The 24,023-nt window shown below is 42.3% G+C and overlaps 1 protein-coding gene and 1 long non-coding RNA gene across 3 annotated transcripts in view; one reads left to right on the top strand and one right to left on the bottom strand.

Moving 5' to 3' along the window:
• BMP2K (BMP2 inducible kinase) overlaps window positions 1-24,023 on the bottom strand; it is a 277,829-nt gene that overhangs the window by 69,292 nt on the left and 184,514 nt on the right. The window contains exons 6-9 of the mRNA XM_040417921.1: window positions 15,560-15,641; window positions 10,779-10,911; window positions 7,444-7,547; window positions 6,652-6,731 (exon numbers count right to left, since the gene is read on the bottom strand). Coding sequence (XP_040273855.1) covers window positions 6,652-6,731; window positions 7,444-7,547; window positions 10,779-10,911; window positions 15,560-15,641 — 399 coding nt within the window. The remainder of the gene's footprint in view (window positions 1-6,651; window positions 6,732-7,443; window positions 7,548-10,778; window positions 10,912-15,559; window positions 15,642-24,023) is intronic.
• LOC120989672 lies at window positions 132-4,647 on the top strand. 2 transcript variants are annotated; one of them, XR_005776294.1, is made up of 4 exons: window positions 132-890; window positions 942-983; window positions 1,027-1,068; window positions 4,076-4,647. It is a non-coding gene; the product is annotated as an uncharacterized LOC120989672 (long non-coding RNA). The 2 variants fall into 2 exon arrangements; XR_005776293.1 differs by having other exon boundaries at window positions 132-983.

Genomic DNA, 24,023 nt, shown 5'->3' with positions numbered 1-24,023 from the left:
GACTGAGAACTGAAATATAGGTAAGTAACCCTGTTCTTTAATTACTAAGAACGGAAATATAGGTAAGTAACCCTGTTCTTTAATTACCAAGAACTGAAATATAGGTCAGTAACCCTGTTCTTTAATTACTAAGAACTGAAATATAGGTAAGTAACCCTGTTCTTTAATTACTAAGAACTGAAATATAGGTAAGTAACCCTGTTCTTTAATTACTGTGAACTGAAATATAGGTAAGTAACCCTGTTCTTTAATTACTGAGAACTGAAAAATAGGTAAGTACTGTAACCCTATTCTTTAATTAATGTGAACTGAAATATAGGTACGGTAAGTAACCCTGTTCTTTAATTACTGTGAACTGAAATATAGGTAAATAACCCTGTTCTTTAATTACTGAGAACTGAAAAATAGGTAAGTAACCCTGTTCTTTAATCACTGTGAAGTGAAATATAGGTAAGTACTGTAACCCTATTCTTTAATTAATGTGAACTGAAATATAGGTACGGTAAGTAACCCTGTTCTTTAATTACTGTGAAGTGAAATATAGGTAAGTAACCCTGTTCTTTAATTACTGAGAACTGAAATATAGGTAAGTAACCCTGTTCTTTAATTACTGAGAACTGAAAAATAGGTAAGTAACCCTGTTCTTTAATCACTGTGAAGTGAAATATAGGTAAGTACTGTAACCCTATTCTTTAATTAATGTGAACTGAAATATAGGTACGGTAAGTAACCCTGTTCTTTAATTACTGTGAAGTGAAATATAGGTAAGTAACCCTGTTCTTTAATTACTGAGAACTGAAATATAGGTAAGTAACCCTGTTCTTTAATTACTGAGAACTGAAAAATAGGTAAGTAACCCTGTTCTTTAATCACTGTGAAGTGAAATATAGGTAAGTACTGTAACCCTATTCTTTTATTAATTACTGTGAACTGAAATATAGGTAAGTAACCCTGTTCTTTAATTACTGAGAACTGAAATATAGGTAAGTACTGTAACCCTATTCTTTAATGTGAACTGAAATATAGGTAAGTAACCCTGTTCTTTAATTACTGTGAAGTGAAATATAGGTAAGTACCCGTGTTCTTTAATTACTGAGAACTGAAATATACCGTATTTTTCGCCCTATAAGACGCACCGGCCCATAAGACGCACCTAAGTTTTTGGGAAGGAAAATAAAAAAATATATATTTTATATTTGGGTTTGGAACTAATAGTGGTCTGTGGATGGCACTATTACTGGGGATCTGTGGATGACGGACACTGTTATGGGGGGAACTGTGGATGACGGACACTGTTATGATGGGATCTGTGGATGACGGACACTGTTATGATGGGATCTGTGGATGACGGACACTGTTATGATGGGATCTCTGGATGACGGACACTGTTATGGGGGGGATCTGTGGATGACGGACACTGTTATGGGAGGATCTGTGGATGACGGACACTGTTATGGGGGATCTGTGGATGACGGACACTGTTATGGGGGGATCTGTGGATGACGGACACTGTTATGGGGGGGATCTGTGGATGACGGACACTGTTATGGGGGGGATCTGTGGATGACGGACACTGTTATGGGGGGGATCTGTGACGGACACTGTTACGGGGGGATCTGTGGCTTGCACTGTTACAGGGGATCTGTGGCTGGCACTGTTACAGGGGGGGATCTGTGGATGGCACTGTTAGAGGGGGGATCTGTGGGTGGCACTGTTATATATGTGCCATCCACAGACCCCCCCCAGCCCATAACAGTGCCATCCACAGACCCCCCCAGCCCATAACTGTGCCATCCACAGACCCCCCCCAGCCCATAACTGTGCCATCCACAGATGTCCCCCATAAAAATGTCATCCACAGATCCCCCCCCCCCCCCAGTATACAAATATAAGATGTCTTATTCAATTAATAGTTATTAAACATGCCCCCTCACTCCTAATAGTACCTTACATCCTAACCGCTTCAGTACAATGCAGGCAGGCAGGGCGGGCGGCCGGCGCGTCACTCACTGATGTCACTTGCCTGCGCCGCCTGCTTCATTCATAAAGTAGGCGGCGCAGGCATGTAACATCAGGGAGTTACGCTGCCGCCCGCCCGGCCTGCCTGCCTGCATTCTACAGAAGCTGTTAGGATGTACGGTAATATTAGGAGTGGGGGGCATGTTTAATAACTATTAATTGAATAAGACATCTTATATTAGTATACCGGAGCGGCAGGGCTATAGTACACTGACTGCACCGCCCCGCCGCTATTGCCGGCCCCCAGCTCCTCCTCCCAATCCCTCCCCGAGTCCCCGCTCGCTCGTACATCGCAGCTTGCGATGTAAAACTGCCAGCATTCGCCCCATAAGACGCAGGGGCATTTTCCCCCCATTTTGGGGGGAGAAAAAGTGTGTCTTATGGGGCGAAAAATACGGTAGGTAAGTAACCCTGTTCTTTAATTAATGAGAACAGAAATACTGTTGTGTTCAAAATAAAGCAGTGTGTTTAAAAAAGTGAATAAAGCTCAAAATCCTTCTGATAGCTTTTATTTCCATACACACAAATGCATTGGGAGCACTGCACATTCTATTCCAAATCAAAACATGAAGAAAAATATATAAAATTTGTGTTGTTCCTCAAATTTTTTTTTTAAGAAAAGTGAATATTAGACTGTTCAAAAAAATAGCAGTGTTTGTATTCTTCTCTACAAACTGAAACATTCACTATATAAACTGAAAAATGTTTGAAGATTTTGCTTTCCTTTGAATCACTTAACTAATATTTAGTTTTATAACCAGTGTTTCTGAGAACTGCTGTACATCTGTGTTGCATGGAGTCAACCAACTTCTGGCACCTGTGAACAGGTATTCCAGCCCAGGAATATTGGACTACATTCCACAGTTCTTCTCTATTTCTTGGTTTTGCCTCAGAAACTGCATTTTTGATGTCACCCCACAAGTTTTCTATTGGATTAAGATCCGGGGATTGGGCTGGCCACTCCATAACATCAATCTTGTTGGTCTGGAACCAAGATGTTGCACGTTTACTGGTATGTTTGGGGTCGTTGTCTTGTTGGAACACCCATTTCAAGGGCATTTCCTCTTCAGCATAAGGCAGCATGACCTCTTCAAGTATTCTGATGTATTCAAACTGATCCATGATCCCTGGTATGTGATAAATAGGCCCCAACACCTTAGTATGAGAAACCTCCCCATATCATGATGTTTGTGCCACCATGCTTCACTGTCTTCACAGTGTACTGTGGCTTGAATTCAGTGTTTGGGGGTCATCTGACAAACTGTCTCCGGCCACTAGACTCAAAAAGAACAATCTTACTTTCATCAGTCCACAAAATGTCTCTTTAGGCAAGTCAATGTGCTCTTTGGCAAATTGTAACCTCTTCAGCACATGTCTTTTTTTCAACAGTGGGACTTTGTGGGGGCTTCTTGCAGATAGCTTGGCTTCACATAGGTGTCTTCTAATTGTAGCAGTACTCACAGGTAACTTTAGACCTTCTTTGATCTTCCTGGAGCTGATTGTTGGCTGAGTCCTTGCCATTTTGGCTATTCTTCTATTCATTCGAATGGTAGTTTTTCGCTTTCTTCCACGTCTTTCAGGTTTTGGTTGCCATTTTAAAGCATTTGCGATCATTTTAGCTGAGCAGACTATCATTTTCTGCACTTCTTTATATGTTTTCCCCTCTCCAACCAACTTTTTAATCAAGGTACGCTGAACAAAGTCTGGAACGACCCATTGTCCTCTGAATTTCAGAGAGAAATGCACTGTAACCAGCATGTACAACATTTGCTGCCTTCCTTCCTTAAATAATGGCAATAATTGCCACCTGTTTATCAAAGAATGAATGACCTCACTCCACACTGCTATTATTTTGAACATGCCCCTTTCAATTAGTGATTCAATTACACAGAATCAGCAGCATGCATGTCATGACTGTTGGGTCTGTTGGATTTCTTTTACTCTACTACACCGGCTAGTAAATTATTTGCCATGTAGAAATATCATTTCTACCAAAAACAGTGACTGATCAGGTTAGTGATGTCTGACTGCTATTATTTTGAACATAACTGTATAGGTAAGTAACCCTGTTTTTTAGTTACTGAGAACTGAAATATAGGTAAGTAACCCTGTTCTTTAATTACTGAGAACTGAATGAATTTATCATTTCTATATCATCCAGAAAATACAATATCAGAAGTTACAGATTTTTCTTTATTTCATTGTCACAACTATAACACATATACTTATATCCTCCTTTAGCATACTTTGTGCAGCAAATATGTACATATATGGCCTGAGGTTTTATCAGCGTACACTGTGTAGACTTGAGTACCACCATGAGTCAGACTGGGCTGTCACAGTATCATGTGGAAAGATGGAGGATAGGGCAATACTGGGAGGACATACCGGTAGTAGGAAAGATTTACCTTTTTGCAATGGTTTGGATATCGCCTGTGCTGCAGGAGGATGCGCTTAACTTATGATGAGGCGCAGGTCTCATCATAAATTAAGTGCATCTTCCAGCAGTTACGGCGCCCCAAAACAGAGAAGCCATAGATGTTTTGGCTCATTTGAGCCAGAAAACTGGCATAAATGAAGATAAATGTGTTGTAGCGTCCAGCCCAGGTCAGTACTGCCATATGCATAATCAAAATTCATGTGAAGGATTGGAGTAACTATTATGTGCAGCAAACAAAAGCTTTATGAATAAAAAAACATGCTTATTTCCTACCACAAGGTGGTGTTGTTGTTCCACCTTTGATATACCTGAAATGCCTTGTTTTCAGAGACTGGAATTATATGAATTAAGCAGATCTATTAAATTATTATTATTTATTTGTCTATTTAAGAAGCAGAACATCAGAAAAGCGAGGTTATGATAAAGCTAAGTATATGCATATATATGTTCTATGGCTGCTCAGTGCCAACAAAATAAACATTTGCAGGGGAACAATGATGGCAACTGTGGTATTCTGGGTTGATAAAACACATAATATAGGCAGATACGTACCTATTATATATATAAAAAAAAAACTATAACTAGGATAACAAATGGAGTTTATGCTATGTAAAGTCATACATGATGCTCTTGGAAGGGATGTAGGAAAAATCGACTTGATCAAACACCCAGATATCTCATCTTTCAAGCTACAATCATGTTCTAAATTGTTAGTTATAAAAAATTAGTTTTTAAATATCATCCAAAAATGTGAGAGAATGAAAGCTATACAGAAGTGACAAACAAAAGATAGTCTAATACTATCCACTGCTACATTCAGTGAGACTACCAGTCAAGTTGGGTAAATACTGTAATCAAAGACAATTATGTCTGATATGTAGTAAAACTACAACCTTAAAGGGGATGTCCAGCCTCCTGAACCTTTTTTTCACCAAAAGCTTAAAGGGGCTCTCCGGCCTTTTAATATTGACCTATCCTCAGGATAGGTCATCAATATCAGATCGGAGGGTGTCTGATACCTGGCACCCCCGCCGATCAGCTGTATGAAGAGAAGGCGCAAGCACTGCGCGCATGCCGTCTCCCTTCTCTCTTAGACTTAGCAGCAGCGAGGGGGAAGAGAGAAGGGAGACGGCAAGTGCACACTACGTGTGCCTTCCCTTCATACAGCTAATCAGCGGGGGTGCCAGCACCCCGCCAATCTGATATTGATGACCTATCCTGAGGATAGGTCATCAATATTAAAAGCCCAGAGAACCCCTTTAAAGGGCTTGTCCCATTACAGCAACTTAGGGGATACGTGTCTGATTGGTGGGTGTCCGCTAATCATGAATACATAGACTGATGTTTCCCCACTTGAAATTCAACTTGATGGGGCTGAGAGAGATAGCCGAGCGGTAGCACCATAGAGTTGAATGGAGTGGTGGATGTGTGTCTGCTGCTCCATTCAAATAGGGGAATATAGGCCCCTGTGCTCGGGATCAGTGGGGGCTCCAGCAGTCGAAACACCCCCTTCTTTACCTCATCTGATACTTATTCCCTATTCTAAGGATAAGGGATCAATTTTTTAAATGAGACCACCCCTTTAAAATGTCATACCTTATCAATTTCCTGTTGCTTCTGAGGTCACTGCTTGGTCTCTGGAATCTGGTCTCCAGTGATGATGTTACAATATGAACATGTGACCACTGCAGTCAATCACCGGCCACAGCAGCGACCTCAGCAGTCGACTGACTGACTGCAACAGTCACCCAACTGTGTCAAAAAGTCATCACTGGAGGAAAGGATACAGAGACTGGTGGGGGATTGGAGGGCAATTGACTCATTTCAATGGCACCGGCCTACCATTGAGTGTGTATGAGGGTGTCTCAACTCTCCCATGATCTGCAGGTGTCAGGTGAAAGAAGGATCAGACAAGGAATTCAACATGTCTAAATTATTTTGTTCTCAAGGGCAGTAGGACACCACCAGAGGTGCCTGACAATGGCTTTCTCCCCTGTTTCTTTTGAAAACACCTGCATGCACAGCCTAGACAAGAGTCCATGGGAGTAGGCATGCATGTTGGCAGAATGATTGTTTGTCCGATAGCTATCAAAACTGTATGGCCACCTTTATTGTCCCAAACAAACAATTGTAAATGACTCATTTTGAACTAAATGTTGGAGAGCCATATTCAATCTTCAAAAAAACCTTACCTAGTTTTAATCTGAGACTTTTTAGAGGCAGCCTCACTTGCTGTTAGTGGTTCTGGAAGAACTTGAGGGATTGTGGAATTCTGCAAAACAATTTGCAAAAAAAGTGTATATTTATTGTGTTTAGCTGCAGTCTTGGATTAAAAGAAAATTCTGGTCAGACGTGATGAGGCTTAATTGGCAGACAACAAGACTACCTTAGACACTGTCTAGACATTTGGTTGTGTAGGTAGATCAGTGTAAGCAACCAACTTCTTCTGTCCCCTGACAACACTTAAAGTACTACTCAGCTGCTGGAAGGAGTCACAATTAAGTAACAAGTTTCATCCACACTCTGCAGAAATGCGGCACATATTTAAAATCCACAACACACCAATTCTTTATGGTGATTTTTACCCTGGATTTCACCCCTTTTAAACGTAGCAGGGTAAAATCCATAGTGAAACTGCAGTAAAAACCTGTGCCACAATCTGTAGGCTAGGATTTCTTCATTTTTTTTCAAATTACTATTTATAATTTTTCATTCTTGCGCCTTCTGTATCCCTTTAACCCTATGAAGCCACCTCATGATGGTGGGACACGATTAGGAGCTTGCTGCACCTTGATTGTAAATACTTCCCTACCAGGGGTGCATTGCTAAATTCCTCTTGAGCTGAGAAAAAATATAAATATAAATATATAAATATTTCTAGCAGCCAAAATAACAGCTTGTAAGAGAGTTTCTCCCATGAAATGTTTTGAGAAAGAATAGAAATCTTAATGTGAGTTTTGTAAATCGTGTTAAAATAAACTCACATATACGTTAGGTACTGGACATTCTCTCTTGGCTAATGTGAAGGCAAAATAGGAAACTTGATAGATGTCTGGTCTTCGTTCCTGATCAGGTTCAAGCATGTACCCTGCAAAACAAAGTCAAGGTTAATAAAGAGTTAAAGGGGTTTTCTTACTCTTTGTGATGACCTATCCTCAGGAAAGGTCATCAGTATCCGATCGGTGGGGGTCCGACATCCAGGACCTCCACCGATCAGCTGTTTGTGAAGGCATGGCACTCCAGTAAGCACCGCAGCCTTCTCACAGCTCACCAAGCTCAGCGCCGTACATTGTATAGCAACTGTGCTTGGTATCTCAGTCCAACCCCATAAACTTGAATGGGATAGCACTGTACCTAGGCCACGTGACCAATGAACGTGATGTCACAGGCCTAGGGAAGCGAGAAAAGTCCGTACCACTAACAGAAGCGCCGATGCCTTCTCAAACAGAATAGATACTGATGACCAGAAACAATGATTGTGTATTCTGTAGGACTGTTGAGATCCCTCGTCCTCATACTGTGGAGGTGGTCATTCGGTCTCCTTCACTGAATGAGCAGCCGACTGTTGGGAAGAGACGTTTCCTTCAAGACAATTGGCTGCTACATCGTGCAGTCTAAACTCACCTTTAGGCCAGACATGCACATTAGTTATCTTTCCCGACCCCCCTCAACACATGCCTGCTCAGCTTGCCCGACAGTGTGTCTGGAACACAGAGAAAGTGGTTTCAAGACTCCTCTGGCAGCAGTTTATCTCACAAGAACAAAAGGATCGGGCAGATGAAGTCCAACTGCTGAATACTTATCTCCCCAGACATCTGCCATAGAGAGAGAATAGGGAAGCCCTCCATACTCATTAGATGGTCAGTGGGTTCAGCCAACATTACTAAACTGTATATGGCCACCTTTACTTCAATACTGGAATATGATTATTTAAACGAAAGGCCTAAGGATGCATTATGAATTGTTTTATGACAACCGGACCCCTTCTGATTTTATGTTCTCACTGAATTCAGGTGAATGCGCTCAGTGTATGTGCCAGGAAAGCTTCTGATCAAGATCAATTCATATAAATCAATTTGACTAGAGCTCTACACCTGTGTGGGGCTGTCCCTGTACCTGAAGAAGCTCATCCTGCCGCTTGATTGACAATGCTGGACATCTTGGCCTGCGTTCATAATCTTGCGCCTCTGCAGCTGCCCCGAGTAACAGCGCAAGTGTAAAAGCTCTGCTTCCGCTACTGGAGCAGCAATTGTGCATTTACTGCTACACTTTTTAGAAGAGGCCAATGAATTGCTGCTGCTACGGAAGCAGAGGCCCTGCGCTTACACCATAGGCATTAAATTGTCAGGGCTGTCCAAAATGTCTGGCCCTGTTAATCTAGCGGCAGGGGCCGTTTCTTCAGGTGCAGGGACACCCTCTCCCAGGTGTTGAACTCTGGTTGGTAAGACAAACCAATTCACTCATTACTTCCACTTTTGACCTCAATGGAGCCCAAAAGAGTATTCATTTGGCCACTGTCTGGGTAGTATGCATCGGCATAACTTTCTATTAACTGGATGGCTTACGTATGCCATTGCATACCGCACAGGTGTACTCTCGATGTATACCTTTAATATATAAATGAATACCATTCAATAGATTGAATTGGTGTAAAAAAGACATACTTTATATCATGAATTGGGGGAGTGTGAGTTGGAATCAATTATATTTGATTAAAGTATCACTTCAGGTATTAGTGTAATAGGAGTAGGGGCACATCCCCAATGGTACCCAATGGTACAGGAAACAAGAAGGTTGGGCAGCACTTGATTCTAGTGATGCAATGGTGTGATCATTTATTGAGGCTCTAAGATCACAAATCTCAGAGCAGCAACATTTAAGAAATAAGGGATTGTTTATCAAGCTGTTAAGGCAAGTGTCTCGGGACCGCAGTTGGTGCATCAAAGGACGCTTTATGTCCGAAACATTACTACTGAGACGAAGGTGACTTAGGAGCTTCAAAAAACAATCGCATCTGACATATTGGACCTTTTTCAGCGTAGAGAAGCTACAAAGAGAATTTCTCTCTGTTGTAGCCAGCAGATCCATGCAGAGATAGATAGTACTTGGTTTCAATGGCCACTGTGCAGCGCTTCATTTCTGCTGCAGAGGAGCTGGTCAAGATAGGCCCCAGCAGAAATATACCCTGTAATCAGCTTATTTTGGGGGCTCAATACCCATACTACGGAAAGTTTTAATTCCACACATTTCAGTGTCCATTTCAAGTCTTCAATTATTTTTCTTTTACATATCATACAGTTTATATATTTACAGAACATCATTATCCTTTTCCTCTCTTTAGGCCTCTTTCACATTTGCATTAAGAGCTCTCCGGCAAACTGCTCCAGCAGGGAACAGCCCACCATAGCTCTCGATAGCCGGTTGTTACTTCAACGCCCACCAGCCCCACTGACTAATGGGATCCGGTGAACATCCGACCACTACCTGGCAAAATATGCCGGGATTCCTTCGGACAAAAAACGTTGTGTTGAGTAGTTTTTGATGCAATTTTTATAGCCAAAGTCAATAGAAAGAAGTATACATCTTTCCCTCATACTTTTCCTTCCTTTGCTGTGGCCAGAAAAAACTGCACAATACCCTGCATGTGTGATTCTGGTTTTTAAAAAAAGAAGTGCAAACTACAAAGTAATCACAGAGAGTGAAATTGGCTAAAAAAGTGAGGATTTGTCACCGCCAGTTCTGTGAGAAGATCTGGTAGACGTTTTTCTCTACCTCTAGTATGATGTTCTTTGTTTTGGTTTCACTTTCTCATCTCCATTCCTTCTGCCAGGTGTCACTTATTTCGACTAATCGTCTTCCTTTATAATCCCTCCCATACTGCCTCACTTTGCGGTTTATACTACTTCCTGGATGAGGTGTTCACTTCTGGAGGCTGCTTCTGCTGTTTGTACAGATAAGTCTTTTACTTTATTGTGTTTCCTTGCTGGCTTGATTCTAGGTGACCCTGACCCCGTCCGTATTAAATGCAGGGAGCCGGTGGTCGTGTCCCCTCACTATTATAGGGTTTTCAGGTGTCACACAGTACTAGGTACGCGGGCATGCAATCGTCTACCATACAGACCCTTGCATGTGCATAGCAGTCAGGGAAAGCTCTTAGGGTTTTATAGGGCTCACCTATAAAGCTCCTTAGTTTGGGATCAAGCCAGTCGCTCGTTTATTTATATGTTCCAGCTATCTGCTAACTTCATCAGGATTTTACTTTCTTAGTCCACATAACCCACTGCACAGGATAAAATCACGAACAAGAAAAGACACTTACTAATCAAACAATGCAACTTGTGGTTGTATCGAGAACTGTCTGGTATGGTGAAACTCCCATCACAGATAGCAACTTGACTTTCTCCAAATGGAAGGGTGAAAAAGCAAAGTTTGTATAATAAGCAGCCCAATGCCTGAAAAATAATATTAATATCAATAAGAATATAACACAACCAGGAGTCATACAGCTGTGCTAAATGCCAATACAGGGATGCACAGCAAAAAAGCAGAGGGATAGCTGACTGTTCACTACACTGCAAACAGCGAGAAGCCAGCCTGGAATTAAAAGCGTTATATTCACTTTTAAGTCTTCAAATTACTGCTTTAAATTAAAATGAATAATGACTCTACCTTTATAAAGTACAACCAGAAAATGACCTACAGTTTAAATCAAGATTTTACATTAAACACTTTTTAAAGAATTTTTGTATTTTTTTAATGTCATTATCTATATTAAATCTTGTAGTTTTCACTCTGTCCACTGGACATCATAACAAACTCCAACTTCTGTAGAGGTCAATTTTCAGTAGTCATTTTATTATCATTACAGTCAGGATTGGTGGTAACACCTATATACAGATAACACAAGATCCACCATTTACAATAGAGGATGGTCACAAATCGCTCTCCTTCCTGCACAGTGACCTCTTCCCAGGCCACATAGCATGTGTAGAACATGTTCCCATAGAAGTCATGAGTCATCTCTAGTCTACAGGCGCCTACAGGCCACATAGCTGCTGTAAAACATGTCCCCGTAAGGATATTAACAGCAGCTTAGGCAAGGTCCATAACAAGGTTTGGTTTATAATTTAGGGTTCATTTCAACTCAAATGTGTTGCTGTTGAGGTCAGGGCTCTGTTCAGGCCATTCCAGTTCCTGCACACAAAACTCACCAAGCTATACATGTATGATTTTTGCATAGGAACACAGTCATACTGAAGCATGTAAGGCCTTCCCCAAAATATTGCCATAACATTGGAAACATAAAATAGTCAACTGTCCAAAATGTCTTTGTATTCTGTAGAATTAACGGCATTCTTCACTGAAAATAGGGAGCCTAAGCTAAACCCTTAAAAACAATCCCATAACATTATCCCCCTCCACCAAATTTCACAGTACACTCTATGCCATTCTGGTAGGTAGCATTCTTCAGACATCCACCAAACCCAAATTTCTCCATCAGGCTGGCAGGTAGCTAAATGTGATTCATCACTGCAGAGAACATAATTCCGCTGCTTCAGTCCAGTGATGACGTTCTACACCACTCCAACTGATACTTGGCATTGTGCGTGGCAATGTTAGGCTTGCATGCAGCTGTTCCACCATGGAAACCCATTTCATGAAGGCCAGATACACAGATCTTGTGGTAACGTCACTTCAAGAGGCAACTTGAATCTCTCCATTGAGTAGCACAAAGGAGGATTGGGGATTTGTACGCAAAACATGCTTCAGTTCTTGGCAGAACCGCTCTTTGAGATTGCATGGTCTAACTCTTAGTGACTGCGCTTGTTGTGGCATCCTATGCATTTAAAATCACTGGCCTAGAACAATACTGCTACTAATGTTTGTCAATGGATATTGCATGGAAGTGGACTTTATTTTATTCACCTGGTTGCAAAGGGTATGGCTGAAACACCTGAATAATCAGGAGGGTGTCTACATTTTTTTGGTTGTTGTTATTGAGTATGGCCATTGTGATGATTTTTATGGTCTACTGGTTTAGATGAGATCAAACACATTTCTCCATGTACATGTTAAAGATATCCTGTAAATAAGCTGATAGGATACACTAACCTGATTCTGATATAGAACCCTGTTCAGTTGCTTTTACAGCAGGTTTCAGCTATAGCAATTTACCAGATGATCAGTCTGCAAGGCTACGTGTTAGCAAACTTGATGGCAGGAACAGGATTCAGTCCAGCTGTACAGGGAAAAGCCGTGCCAGACTCACAAGGCTCTGAAATCCAGTATTTACCATGTATGGCAAAGAGCACATTGCAGAAACCCAAATAGGCCTGATATAAGAACATGTCACCTCTGTGATGAGATCACATAAATAAGCGTGCACTGTTCGGTGGACTCATTTTATATGTCTATGCTTTTCCCAAAGCACAATTTGAAATTAGAGACGTATGAGAATAATGGAACATGACCTTTTGCTAAGCTTTACTTCATACTGGGACTGAGGCTGGCAGCCATCTTGTTTGACAGCAAAGGGCAGTACAAGATGATAGGACATTAGGTATTACTATATAAACATCGAATCATGAACAAGTTGCAAATGAGCTCTTTGAGACATCATTTTTATTTATAAAAAAAAAATATAAGTGGCTGATTTTCTGGATATCATTTTTTTAAGTCACTTCATGTACCGGTATTCTACTTCCTGTCCTGGCTCTCTAACATCTTTGTTTGGACTACACTTGACTTTCTCATTCATGCGAACCAGAGAAGGAAAGTGGTTGAGTGACTCAGTTAGACTATTATGCCGATATGTGCAATGCTCTTCTGTAGACATCTTTATCTAGTGCTATCGAGAGAAAATTAGAGCTGTCACTGTTATCCTAATTCTACTAGTCTAGTATTTCACTAGCAGATTACAGCAGCAGTAAAATAACAATGGGTTATCTATATAGGACTTTTTATCTCTTTTATTACTGCTACTCATTAATTATAATGAACATTGATACAATTGCTATAAATAGTCCAATCATTACTTCTCATATCAACAACGTTGTGTTCATGTCCTATACTAAAATATATGCACATATATGATATCAAGTGACTTTTATCTACCCTTTATAACGAGCCCCAATGCGCATTTTGGTGAGCCTTCGTCCAAAACGTGTGTTGGGGCTGGCATCATCCTGGTGAGACACACCTCACAGGTGAGTTCCATTATCACTTTTTGATGTTTGGCTGATTTTCATTTAACTTGTGCTCATTGAGGTTCTAGTTCCATTTATTACCACTATTTACATGTGTGGGGTTCTAGCTATGCAGGCCATCATTGCCTTTTTTTTAACTTATATTTGTAATAGGTGCACCAATATACTCATTACATTATTACCGTTGCTGAAGCAGCAACGGACCATCTTGGTTATCTATGGGAATTGTAAGTATCGTCTATAGGAGGGGCCTGGGCATTGTGTGTGTGTGTGGGGGGGGGGGGATTTATACTATTGGATAACCCCTTTAAGGAATTAAATGACCAGAATTAGAGTGATCTCCACTTTAGGTTGTTACAGCAGGATGTTGGCTCTTAGTTACAACGAGCACCCACTGGTGAAAAGAGTGGGCACATCTTGTGTGTCTGTAACAAAATGTAATGGTATGCTAGTCCAAGGGATTAACTTACTTACCATTACATACTATTACATCATGGGTCAGGAAAAGGGTTAAAAACAATCTTAGCTTTCAAACGATACCAGGAAAGCTCCATTTGTGGAGCAGCACTTATTCGTCAGGGAGTCGAGAACAGTTTGACTTCCTGGTTGTTGGTGTAGGAGGTTTTCCTTCCTTTGAGGGATATCTGGCTTTCACTGTGTTGAAGACCCATAACTGGGGCTCCACAGCTATTTTGCATATTACTGTTTCCCAGGGAGATTTGCACTTTGGATTGCTGTGTCGAGACTCCTAAATGAGGCTCCACAGTGTTTTCTGTAGATGGTCTCCCTAAGATCAGCTATTGTTTTGTTTGGTGTAGGAGGGAGGCCTAGTCCACTCACTTGATGACTTCATGTTTACTACTATCTTGATGATAGACATTCATGAGTTTGATGATGGTATAATGATTTTGTGAAGATGTGCGCAAGTAGACATTTACAGGCATAAATGGCAGGTATGATCTTTTGTGTGTCTCAGGCTATGCATGAATTTTAATGCATTTTTGACAAAACATTCCGTATAAATGCCAGGGGTCTACACCTGGCATTTATATGGGAGTAGTCTCCAGGGCATGAAGACAAAATGCTTGCAAACGAGAGGCATTTGGGGGTTTCCCGGGAGTACTATACTAATGGCCTATCCTCAAGATAGGTCATCAATATCTGATCAGTGGGGGTCTGACTCCCAGCACACCCACCAATCAGCTGTTTGAAGAGGCCGCAGTGCTCCAGTGAGAACTGCAGCATCCTCACAGCATACCAAGCACAGTGCCACACATCATATAGAAGCTGTGTTTGTCATTGCAGCCCAGGCCCATTTGTCTGATAACCTATAATGATGGCATATCCTCAGGATAAGTAATCAATATCCGATCGGCCAAAGTCCGACTCTCGGCACCCCTGCCGATAAGCTGTATGAAGCGAATGCAGTGCTCCTGAGAGCACTTCATTCTCTTCACTGTTTACCTGCTCACTGTTGAAATTGCAGCGGGAAGCAATGTAATTATAGCTCCTCCATCCCATTTAATTGAATGAAAAGGGGCAGATACACTTCGTCCCATTGAAGTGAATGGGAAGAAGGAGCTGTAATTACACCTGCTTGCCGCTGGCGAGCAAGAAAACTGTGGAGAGAGTGCAGCGCTCGCAAAGGTATTCAGAATACAAGATTAACACCACAAAAACATGATCCATGTTTGTGTATGAACCCAGCCGTCAAAAGCATTAGAATAGTCTCAATAATACTATCAGTGAAAGGGTATTCAGTATAAAATGACAAATTAGGAGTTAAAAGCTGCTAAAAAATAAAATCACAAAAATATGACTGTCAAGGTAAAAATAGCATTACTTGTCAGTGCAACAAATGGTCTCATCTATATTAACATGATCCATTTCTTACCCATATATCAGCCTTTGTGGTAATTGGCTTTCCTCCATAAAGGTTGATCATTTCAGGTGCTCTGTATGAAAGCGTGGTATATCTGGAAGACAGTTCAAGTAAAGCAGGATTATTGAAAATGAAACGACTGGGTTGCAGTTCTCAATTAAATCAGTCTTAGGGATTTTAGAGATTTTACACACAAATTGGGTAATTTATCAAACTGGTGTAAAGTAGAACTGGCTTAGTTGCCCATAGCAACCAATCAGATTCCACCTTTCATTTTGGACACCTCCTTCGGAAAATGAAAGGAGGAATCTGATAGGTTGCTATGGGAAACTAAGCCCGTTCTACTTTACACCAGTTTGATAAATGTACACAAATTTTATCTGGCCCAATAAAAAAATTTTGTATGGGCCTCCTGCCCCGCTCAGTTTTTCTTAGTATGCGTACGCCATTCACTCCCAGGCACAAACCCGGATCTCTGACGAATTTACATCGTTTTTTTAATGGGCTGAAGAAATTTTAATTAAAAAAATTAAACTTAGAATTGATCTATGAAAAAAATTGCAAAACAGAGACTTGTAGATGTTGACAATAGGATGCACAGTGTATGAGGGATGTGTTGTCACACTCCATATGGGAGTATATAGCTGCACTTGGAGGACAAATTTGGCTTGAATCTATAAGGACAGTTTCACACGAGCATAATCAACGCAGGAAATACACTCTGTGTGACAGCAGTATTTCCTGGATTGAACACTGCTCCTGTGACATGAACTCACAGCATTATAATGATTTATAATGCTGTGTGCGCCTGTCCGACATGACTGTACTGAAGTACAATTCAGTGCAGCCAAGGTCAAGCAGGAACAACAAAGCATTATAAATCATTATAAGGCTACATGCAGACGAACGTTGTTTGTTTCCGTGTCCGTTCCGTTTGTTTTTTTTTGCGGATAGGATGCGGACCCATTGAACACTGTGTGCTGTCCGCATCAGTATGTCCGTTCCGTAGCCCCGCAAAAAAATAGAACATGTCCTATTCTTGTCAGTTTTAGGCATTGTTACAATGGATCCGCAAAAAAAAAAAAACGGATGGCATACGGCTGTCATCCATTTTTTTTTTGCGGACCGCAAAAGACATACAGTCGTGTGCATGTAGCCTAATAATGTGAGTCTGTGCCATAGGAGCAGTGATCAATCCAAGAAATACTGCTGTCACACGGAGCGTATTTCCTGCATTGAATACACTTGTGTGAAATTGCAGGGGGCATCTGATAGCAAACAGGTTGCATAGGTGACTGCACTCAATATAGGGAGATATGGCTGGACTTTATGGAGGCATATGGTTGTTCATGAGGACACAAGTGGTTGCACTCTATATAGGAGACATGTGGCTTGCACTGTTAATGAGCACCATGTTCTGAATGTCTGAACTAAAACGATATAGAGAGAACATGCTGCATCTTGAAACACCCAAAAACACACCAAAAATGAAGAAAGATGCCAAAAACATTGTTTTTAGTACATTTTATAATTTAATATTGGCTATAAGCAAACATATGGCCAGTGTTGTTTTTTGGCAGAAAAAAATGGAAAAACTCTAAGAAAAATGCTGCAAAACAAAAAACATTATATTTTTCCTAAAACCGCCATGTGTGAAACCACCCTAAAAGCATTTCCATACAAAACCGTTCCAGCCAACAGAGTGCATCTTCAAAACATTTCTGTAATGAACATTCAACAGCATCAATACGTGACACGCTGAAGACATGCTGACAAACACATCGATGTCTGGCAAGTTTTAAAGCAAGCAAACGTGTTTTCAATTTTCTGACAACTGCCCATAAGCATCATTGAGAGGCCAGGCACGAACATTTGCTGATAAATCTACAGGACACTTACTGAACATGAAGAGAATAGAAAAAGAGACAGCAAAAGGTGGGAGAAGCGTTCACATGCAGGTAGAGCAGAAGTCGCATATGGCTTCAACATCTGCAAGTATGGTGGGAATGTGAGCATAAAAGTATCATACCAAAAAAAACTACAACGCATCCAGAAACACACTAAAAGCTGCATCTAAAACGGTGATCACCAGTAATAAACAGATCTAGATGTATTCCTAGCAACGCTCCGATGGAAAAGAGAATTGTGGTTCCAAATAGTATTTCTACATGTGTATTTCATGCCATGCTTTTCAACATTCAGCATGATAGGGATAAGAAAAAACACCATAAATGCCATGGATATGTCAGGATGCAATCTTGAAGTGAATGTGCCATCAGACATTAAGCTAGTTTTTAGAATTTTTGTTTTCATTTGTCATGTCATTATATATTAAAATAAAGGAGCAACACCTGTCTTAATAAGCCCTTGTGCTGATGGTGGATCTGTGAATTTAGAGGCGCAGGTGTCTCCATAACTTCGGCGCATCCACCACGGTTTCTAAATGTTAGACAGCTTCCTTACTGTCTTACATTTAGACCACTTTCTACGACTAGGCATAGAAATGATGAATGAGTTGGGCCCACCGGCCCGTCCCCGTCCACACCACTCCCCCTTTTTTTTTTTACACCTGGCGTGATCGAGGAACAAGTCTTACATTCTGCCGCGTGCGACAGAATCTGCGCCAGATGTACGCCACAAAAGTGATGTATATATGTTGTAGACAAGTGAGCGGGACGCCGCTCTGTTCATTGTCAGCGCTTTATTGCGCTTAAGACTGGAGATTGCCTGGTTCAGTAATTTGGATTTCAGAGGACAATTGGCGGTTATCTGTCTTATTTGATACATCTTTTATATTATGGACATTTTTTACATTGCTGTAGGTTTGGCTGACCAGCATTCCACTCAGTTTTTTGGATCTTTTGATGGACTATGTATGGAATTTTACGATTATCTATTTCACGTACATTATTATTACTGTCTTATTAACTGTATGAGTTATATCTCTTTTATGCATTACTAATAAATTCTACTGGTATCATTACTACAGAGGGTGCCCCACTACAACTTATTATATAGATAGGAATATAGTAAATGCAAAAAATATGTTTAACATAAAAATGTGATTGAAACAACAGGTCATTTTCTGACGAAACATTCCCGTTAAGAAACGGTGAAGTCTTACAGAATTAGGCCTTGTTCACACAACTGTAAATTCAGTGTCCATGTTACAGCTGCAAGACCCAAACCATAAAGTACATTTTTTCCGGTTCTTGCAGACAAAATATGGACATTGGCTGCATTACGATTATTTGAATGCGGTCTTAGAGTCATAATTAATATACTGATGAATGATGTTCATTGACCTAGGTTTGCTTGTTTATCAGCGCTATTGGTGGCACGGTTACACAGGCCAATTATTGGAGACGAGCGTACCTATAAACGCCTGTTCCCGATAATTGGTCCGAAAATTGTACAGTGATCTGACACCAGGATACGTCATTAAGGCTACTTTCACACTTGAGTTGTTAATTTCTGGTATTGCGATCCGGCAGAGGATCTCAAAACCAGAATTGAACGGATCCGTTTTGATTTTGCACATCAGGATGCATCCGTTCTGTTAGGATGCGGATGTGTGAAATCAAAACGGAAAAAAAAGGATCCAGATCCAGATTTATCAGGCGCCTAAAAAAAAAGATCCGTCACCATTGACTTACATTGTTTTCATTGCCAGATCAGATTTTTAACGTTTTACCGTGTCCTGTCACAAAACAGAATGCTGCCGAAACGGAAGACACCCTGAACGGATCTCTTTCCATTCAGACTGCATGAGGACTAAACGGAAACGTTTTTTCCCGGTATTGAGATCCTCTGCAGGATCTCAATACCGGAAAACAACACAAGAGTGAAAGCGGCCTCACACCTGCTTTAAAGAAATGATATACCTAGATATCATACATACAGAATGTGTGATGGTAGCGATAAAACCAATAATTAACACAATGTTCCTTTATTTGTGCCTCTGACAATTTAGATAACTAATACAGAATCAGAAAATGAGGAACTGTAAAAAATATGTTTCCCTGTGATCGTGGCTCATGCACCCAGCCTTGAAAGCACAATACAATCCAGTCATTATGACTAGCTTTAGTTTACAAAGCACCAACGTATTATCCCGCACTGTACACAAAGCATGTGCAGAAGCAAGACAAAAGAGGAGAGGATAGCCCTGATCAAATGAGCTTACAATCTAAAAACTGGGAAAACTGTTGACAAAGATTTATGGAGCTGAGGAGGGTGGTGAAAAGATGCAAAATTGGGTAATATGTTACCAGAAAGCACCACAAAACACTAGTGATGATCGAGCATTGGCTACGCAGCCAATAAACGTGCAGTTAAGTACTGCCCTCACAGTCATGCCAGTAGCCATGTTGGTTATTGGCATTACAGTGATTGGCTGGCCGGAACACGTCATCGGGGTGCTATATAGCACCCGATGACGCATGTTCGGCTCATTCGTAGTCAGGGAGAGCTGAGCATAGGAAGGGACAGAGAGTGTAGGGAGTGTAATTAAATATTTTTTTTGTACGAAAACATTTCAGAGACCCAAAATTCTTTGTAAGGACTATTGTGTGTGACAGCAGCAATAGATGTTTGTAGGGCAACCTGCGCTAAATTGCTCAGTGATAGGGAGAGCTGTGCATAGGAAGGGACAGACAGTGTAGGGAGTGTAATAGGAAGATTTTTATACAAAAAAACTTTTCAGAGACCCAAAAGTCCTTTTAAGGACTATTGTGTGTGACAGCTGCAATATATATTTTTAGCACATCCTGAGCTAAATACCGTGTAATAGGCCGCTGCGGACAGTAAAATTATCCATGCCACATCTGTTTAAAGTGTGCGCATCCCTAAAATATCTGTGACATCCAGTGTACCTTTTTCCGTAGACACTGCGAACTGTGACATTACCTGTGGTACCTGTCCTGTATAACATTTCCTAATCACAAATACCTTTGTAAATTATTTTGCGCATACACTTCCAAATCCTACGCTACTGTACGTTTGACACAATTTCAAGCATATATCACATTTAAAATGAAGGGGGCGAGCAGTAAGGGACGGGGCAGTGACCGTGATGCTGATGGTGCACGCAGAGCCCGTGGCCCTGGGAGTGGAGAAACTGTGCCTGCTGCCAGAGCACAAGAAAAACAGTCATCCACGATACCTAACTTCATGTCCCAGCTTGCAGGGTGGCGCAGGACACCACTCTTGAAGTCAGACCAGTGCGACTCGTTTAAGCACCACCATGTCTTCCACCAAGTCTAGTCTCAGTAGCTAGGAGTCTGGTCGAAACAATCCTCACCCTGATTCTCCTTCCTCCCACCATGTACAGTCTGGCCAAACAAGTAATCCCACACGCGGGGACCTATTTTCATCGTGTAGGAAGGCGCAAGGGGCCATCATTGATGAAAGGTATGTGTCACCGAGATTCCTGGCCTCGGTGAGGTAAGAGCTGTTAGTTTTAAGTGTCAGCAGCAGCTAGTGCTGGTTGACACTGTTTGTTGTTAGTGTGGCTGTAAAGCCGATCCGGACCAGCTCTTACTGGGAGTTGGGTGGGTGGCTTCTCCCCACGTTCCAGGCTGGGTCTTTATTGGCCTATATAAAACCCAGCCAGCAGTTTCAGCTGGGTGTGGATTATCCTCCATCTGACAGTGGAGCGCTGTCAGTCTCTGTGTGTTTTGGAACTGAGAACTTGTGCCGTGCAAAAGGCCTGAGAGACGCCTGCTGGGAAACAGGCCCTAAAGCCTGCTGCGGACTGCAGGTGGAAAAACTGCTGACCAGGTGAAGGCTTTTCTTCTGTAGACTTTTTATGGTGTGAACAAACACCAAGACTGCAAACTGTTACTTTTTGTTTTTCCCTATGTGTGAATAAAACACTGAACTGTTTAAGTCAAAGACTTTGTGGTTGCCTCTGTACTGCGTTCACTAGCCTTTCTACCAGAGCAAATCCCTACAATCGCCATTACTTGATTTGGCCCTCTCGCCCAGGACGCTTAAAGAGGGACATAAGATCTTGTTCCCCGATTCCCAACCTCTTGAACATCCACAGTCACAAGAACATGACGGTGGGGAACTGCAATTAGTGTTTAATGAGGTGGATGATGATGTTACACAGTTGCCAATGAGTCAACCGCAATTACTGTCTCAAGAGGTTGATGAAGAGGATGAGACACAGTTGTCAATCACTAAGGTTGTAGTTAGGTCAACAAATCAGGAGGATGATCAGAGTGAGGAAGTGAAAGAGGAGGTGGTGGACGATGAGGTCACTGACCCAACCTGCGAAGGTGGAAAGTCAAGCGAGGACAGCAGTAAAGAGGGGGAGGGATCTCTAGCACCGCAACAGGCTGGAAGAGGCCTGCAACTGTTCCACGGAGCACCCCCTTGCGGAAATCTCCCTTGCCAAGGGGTAGATATTCTGCAGTATGGAGCTTTTTGAGGAAAGTGCGGACAACAAAAGAATAGTAGTTTGCAACCTGTGCCATACGAAAATGAGCCGGGGCGTGAACACTAGCAACCTCACCACCACCAGAATGATCCGCCACATGGCATCCAAGCACCGTAATAAGTGGGACGAACGGCTGGGTCCACAATCTGTTTGCGGGTCACACCACTGCCTCCTCTTCCCCTATGTTATGTGCTAGCCAATCCCCTGTCGAAGGAGCAGGCCTGAATGCCTCCTGCCCTGCCCTGTAACATCACACATACCCTGACCAACGCAGTTACTGGGAAGGTCCACTTAACCACGGACACATGGATAAGTGCTTTCGACCAGGGACGCTACATTTCCCTGACGGCACACTGGGTAAATGTTGTGGAGGCTGGGAGCAAGTTGCACCCTGGGATGGCACAGGTGCTACTGACGCCAAGGATTGTGGGACCTACGTCGATAAGGGTTTCCGCCAGCACCTACGTTAGTGGCTCCAAACCCCACTTCTCCTCCTCCACTTCCACCAGTCAGTCACCGGTCGGTAGCTGGAAGCAGTGTAGCACTGCAGTGGGGAAGCGGCAACAGGCGGTGTTGAAGCTGATATGCTTAGGGAACAAACAGCACACCGCTACAGGGTTGTGGCAGGGGATAAGAGACTAGACTGAGCTGTGGCTCTCGCCACTCAACCTAGAACCAGGCATGGTTGTGTCTGATAATGGCCGTAACTTAACTTGGTGGCGGCTTTGGAGCTCGGCAAGCTCACACACATCCCATGCCTAGCCCACTTCTTAAACATAGTGGTTCAGTGATTTCTCAAAACCAACCCCAATTTGCCGTAGCTACTGGTGAAGGTGCGCCGCGTGTGTGCACATTTCCGCAAGTCATCGACAGCTTCAGCCGGTCTGTCAACGCTGCAGCAGAGCTTGAAATTGCCAGCTCACTGGCTTCTGTGCGACGTGAGCACTCGCTGGTACTCGACGTTTCTATATGTTAGCCAGGCTTTGTGAGCAGCAGAGGGCAGTAGTGGAATACCAGCTGCAACATGGTCGTCGCCTTTCCAGTCAGCTTCCGCTATTCACAAGCGAGGAGTGGGCATGGATGTCTGACCTCTGTGAGGTTTTAAGAAACTTTGAGGAATCAACACAGATGGTGAGCGGCGATATCGCTGTTATCAGCATAACCATCCCAAGGATGAGGAGATTGAGAGTGATACTCCTGATGACGACAGAGAAGTCTTGCCTGTTGGTACACTGGCACACATAAATGACTTCATGTTGGGCTGCCTTTCCCACGACTCGCGTGTTATACGCATTTTAGACAACACGGATTACTGCTTGTTCACCCTTCTCGACCCCCACTACAAAGAGAACTTCTCATCTCTCATTCTTCTGGTGGAGAGGTTGAGCAAAACAGTGCAATACCAGAAGATCCTTGTTGAAAAATTGCTCCAACAATTTCCATCTGACAACGCTGGCGGCAGAGTCTGTAGTTCGTTGGCCAACCGAGGAGGGGAGACCAGGGGAACACACAGCAGTTCCAACAGAGGCAGGGCAACACTCTCCAAAGCCTGCAACAGTTTCATGACACCCCGCCAGCACCCTCACCCTGATGCGCAGCCTAGTGTCACAAGGAGGGAAAAATTCTGGGAAATGGTGAAGGAGTACATAGCAGACCATGTCAGCATCCTCAGCGATCCCTCAGTGCCTTACAACTACTGGGTGTCTAAGCTGGACACGTGGCACGAACTGGCGCTCTACGCCTTGGAGGTGCTGGCCTGCCCTGCCGCCAGCGTTTTTTCTGAGCGGGTATTTAGTGCTGCTGGTGGCATTATAACAGATAAGCGTATCTGCCTGTTAACTGAAAATGCTGACAGGTTGACTCATAAAAATTAACAAGGCCTGGATTTACCATGACTTCTCGACTCGAGCAAAGCTGATGAACATAAAGGCACTTTAAATGTGTTGTTTATAATGTACTGAATACACTGTATTCCCATGCACCCCTTCCACCACAAACAAGGGTATATGTTCAATCTTCCTTTTTCTCATC

Source organism: Bufo bufo, chromosome 2 (genome assembly GCF_905171765.1).
Source record: "Bufo bufo chromosome 2, aBufBuf1.1, whole genome shotgun sequence".
Lineage (NCBI taxonomy): Eukaryota > Metazoa > Chordata > Amphibia > Anura > Bufonidae > Bufo > Bufo bufo.
This window is presented reverse-complemented; position numbering and strand designations above follow the sequence as displayed.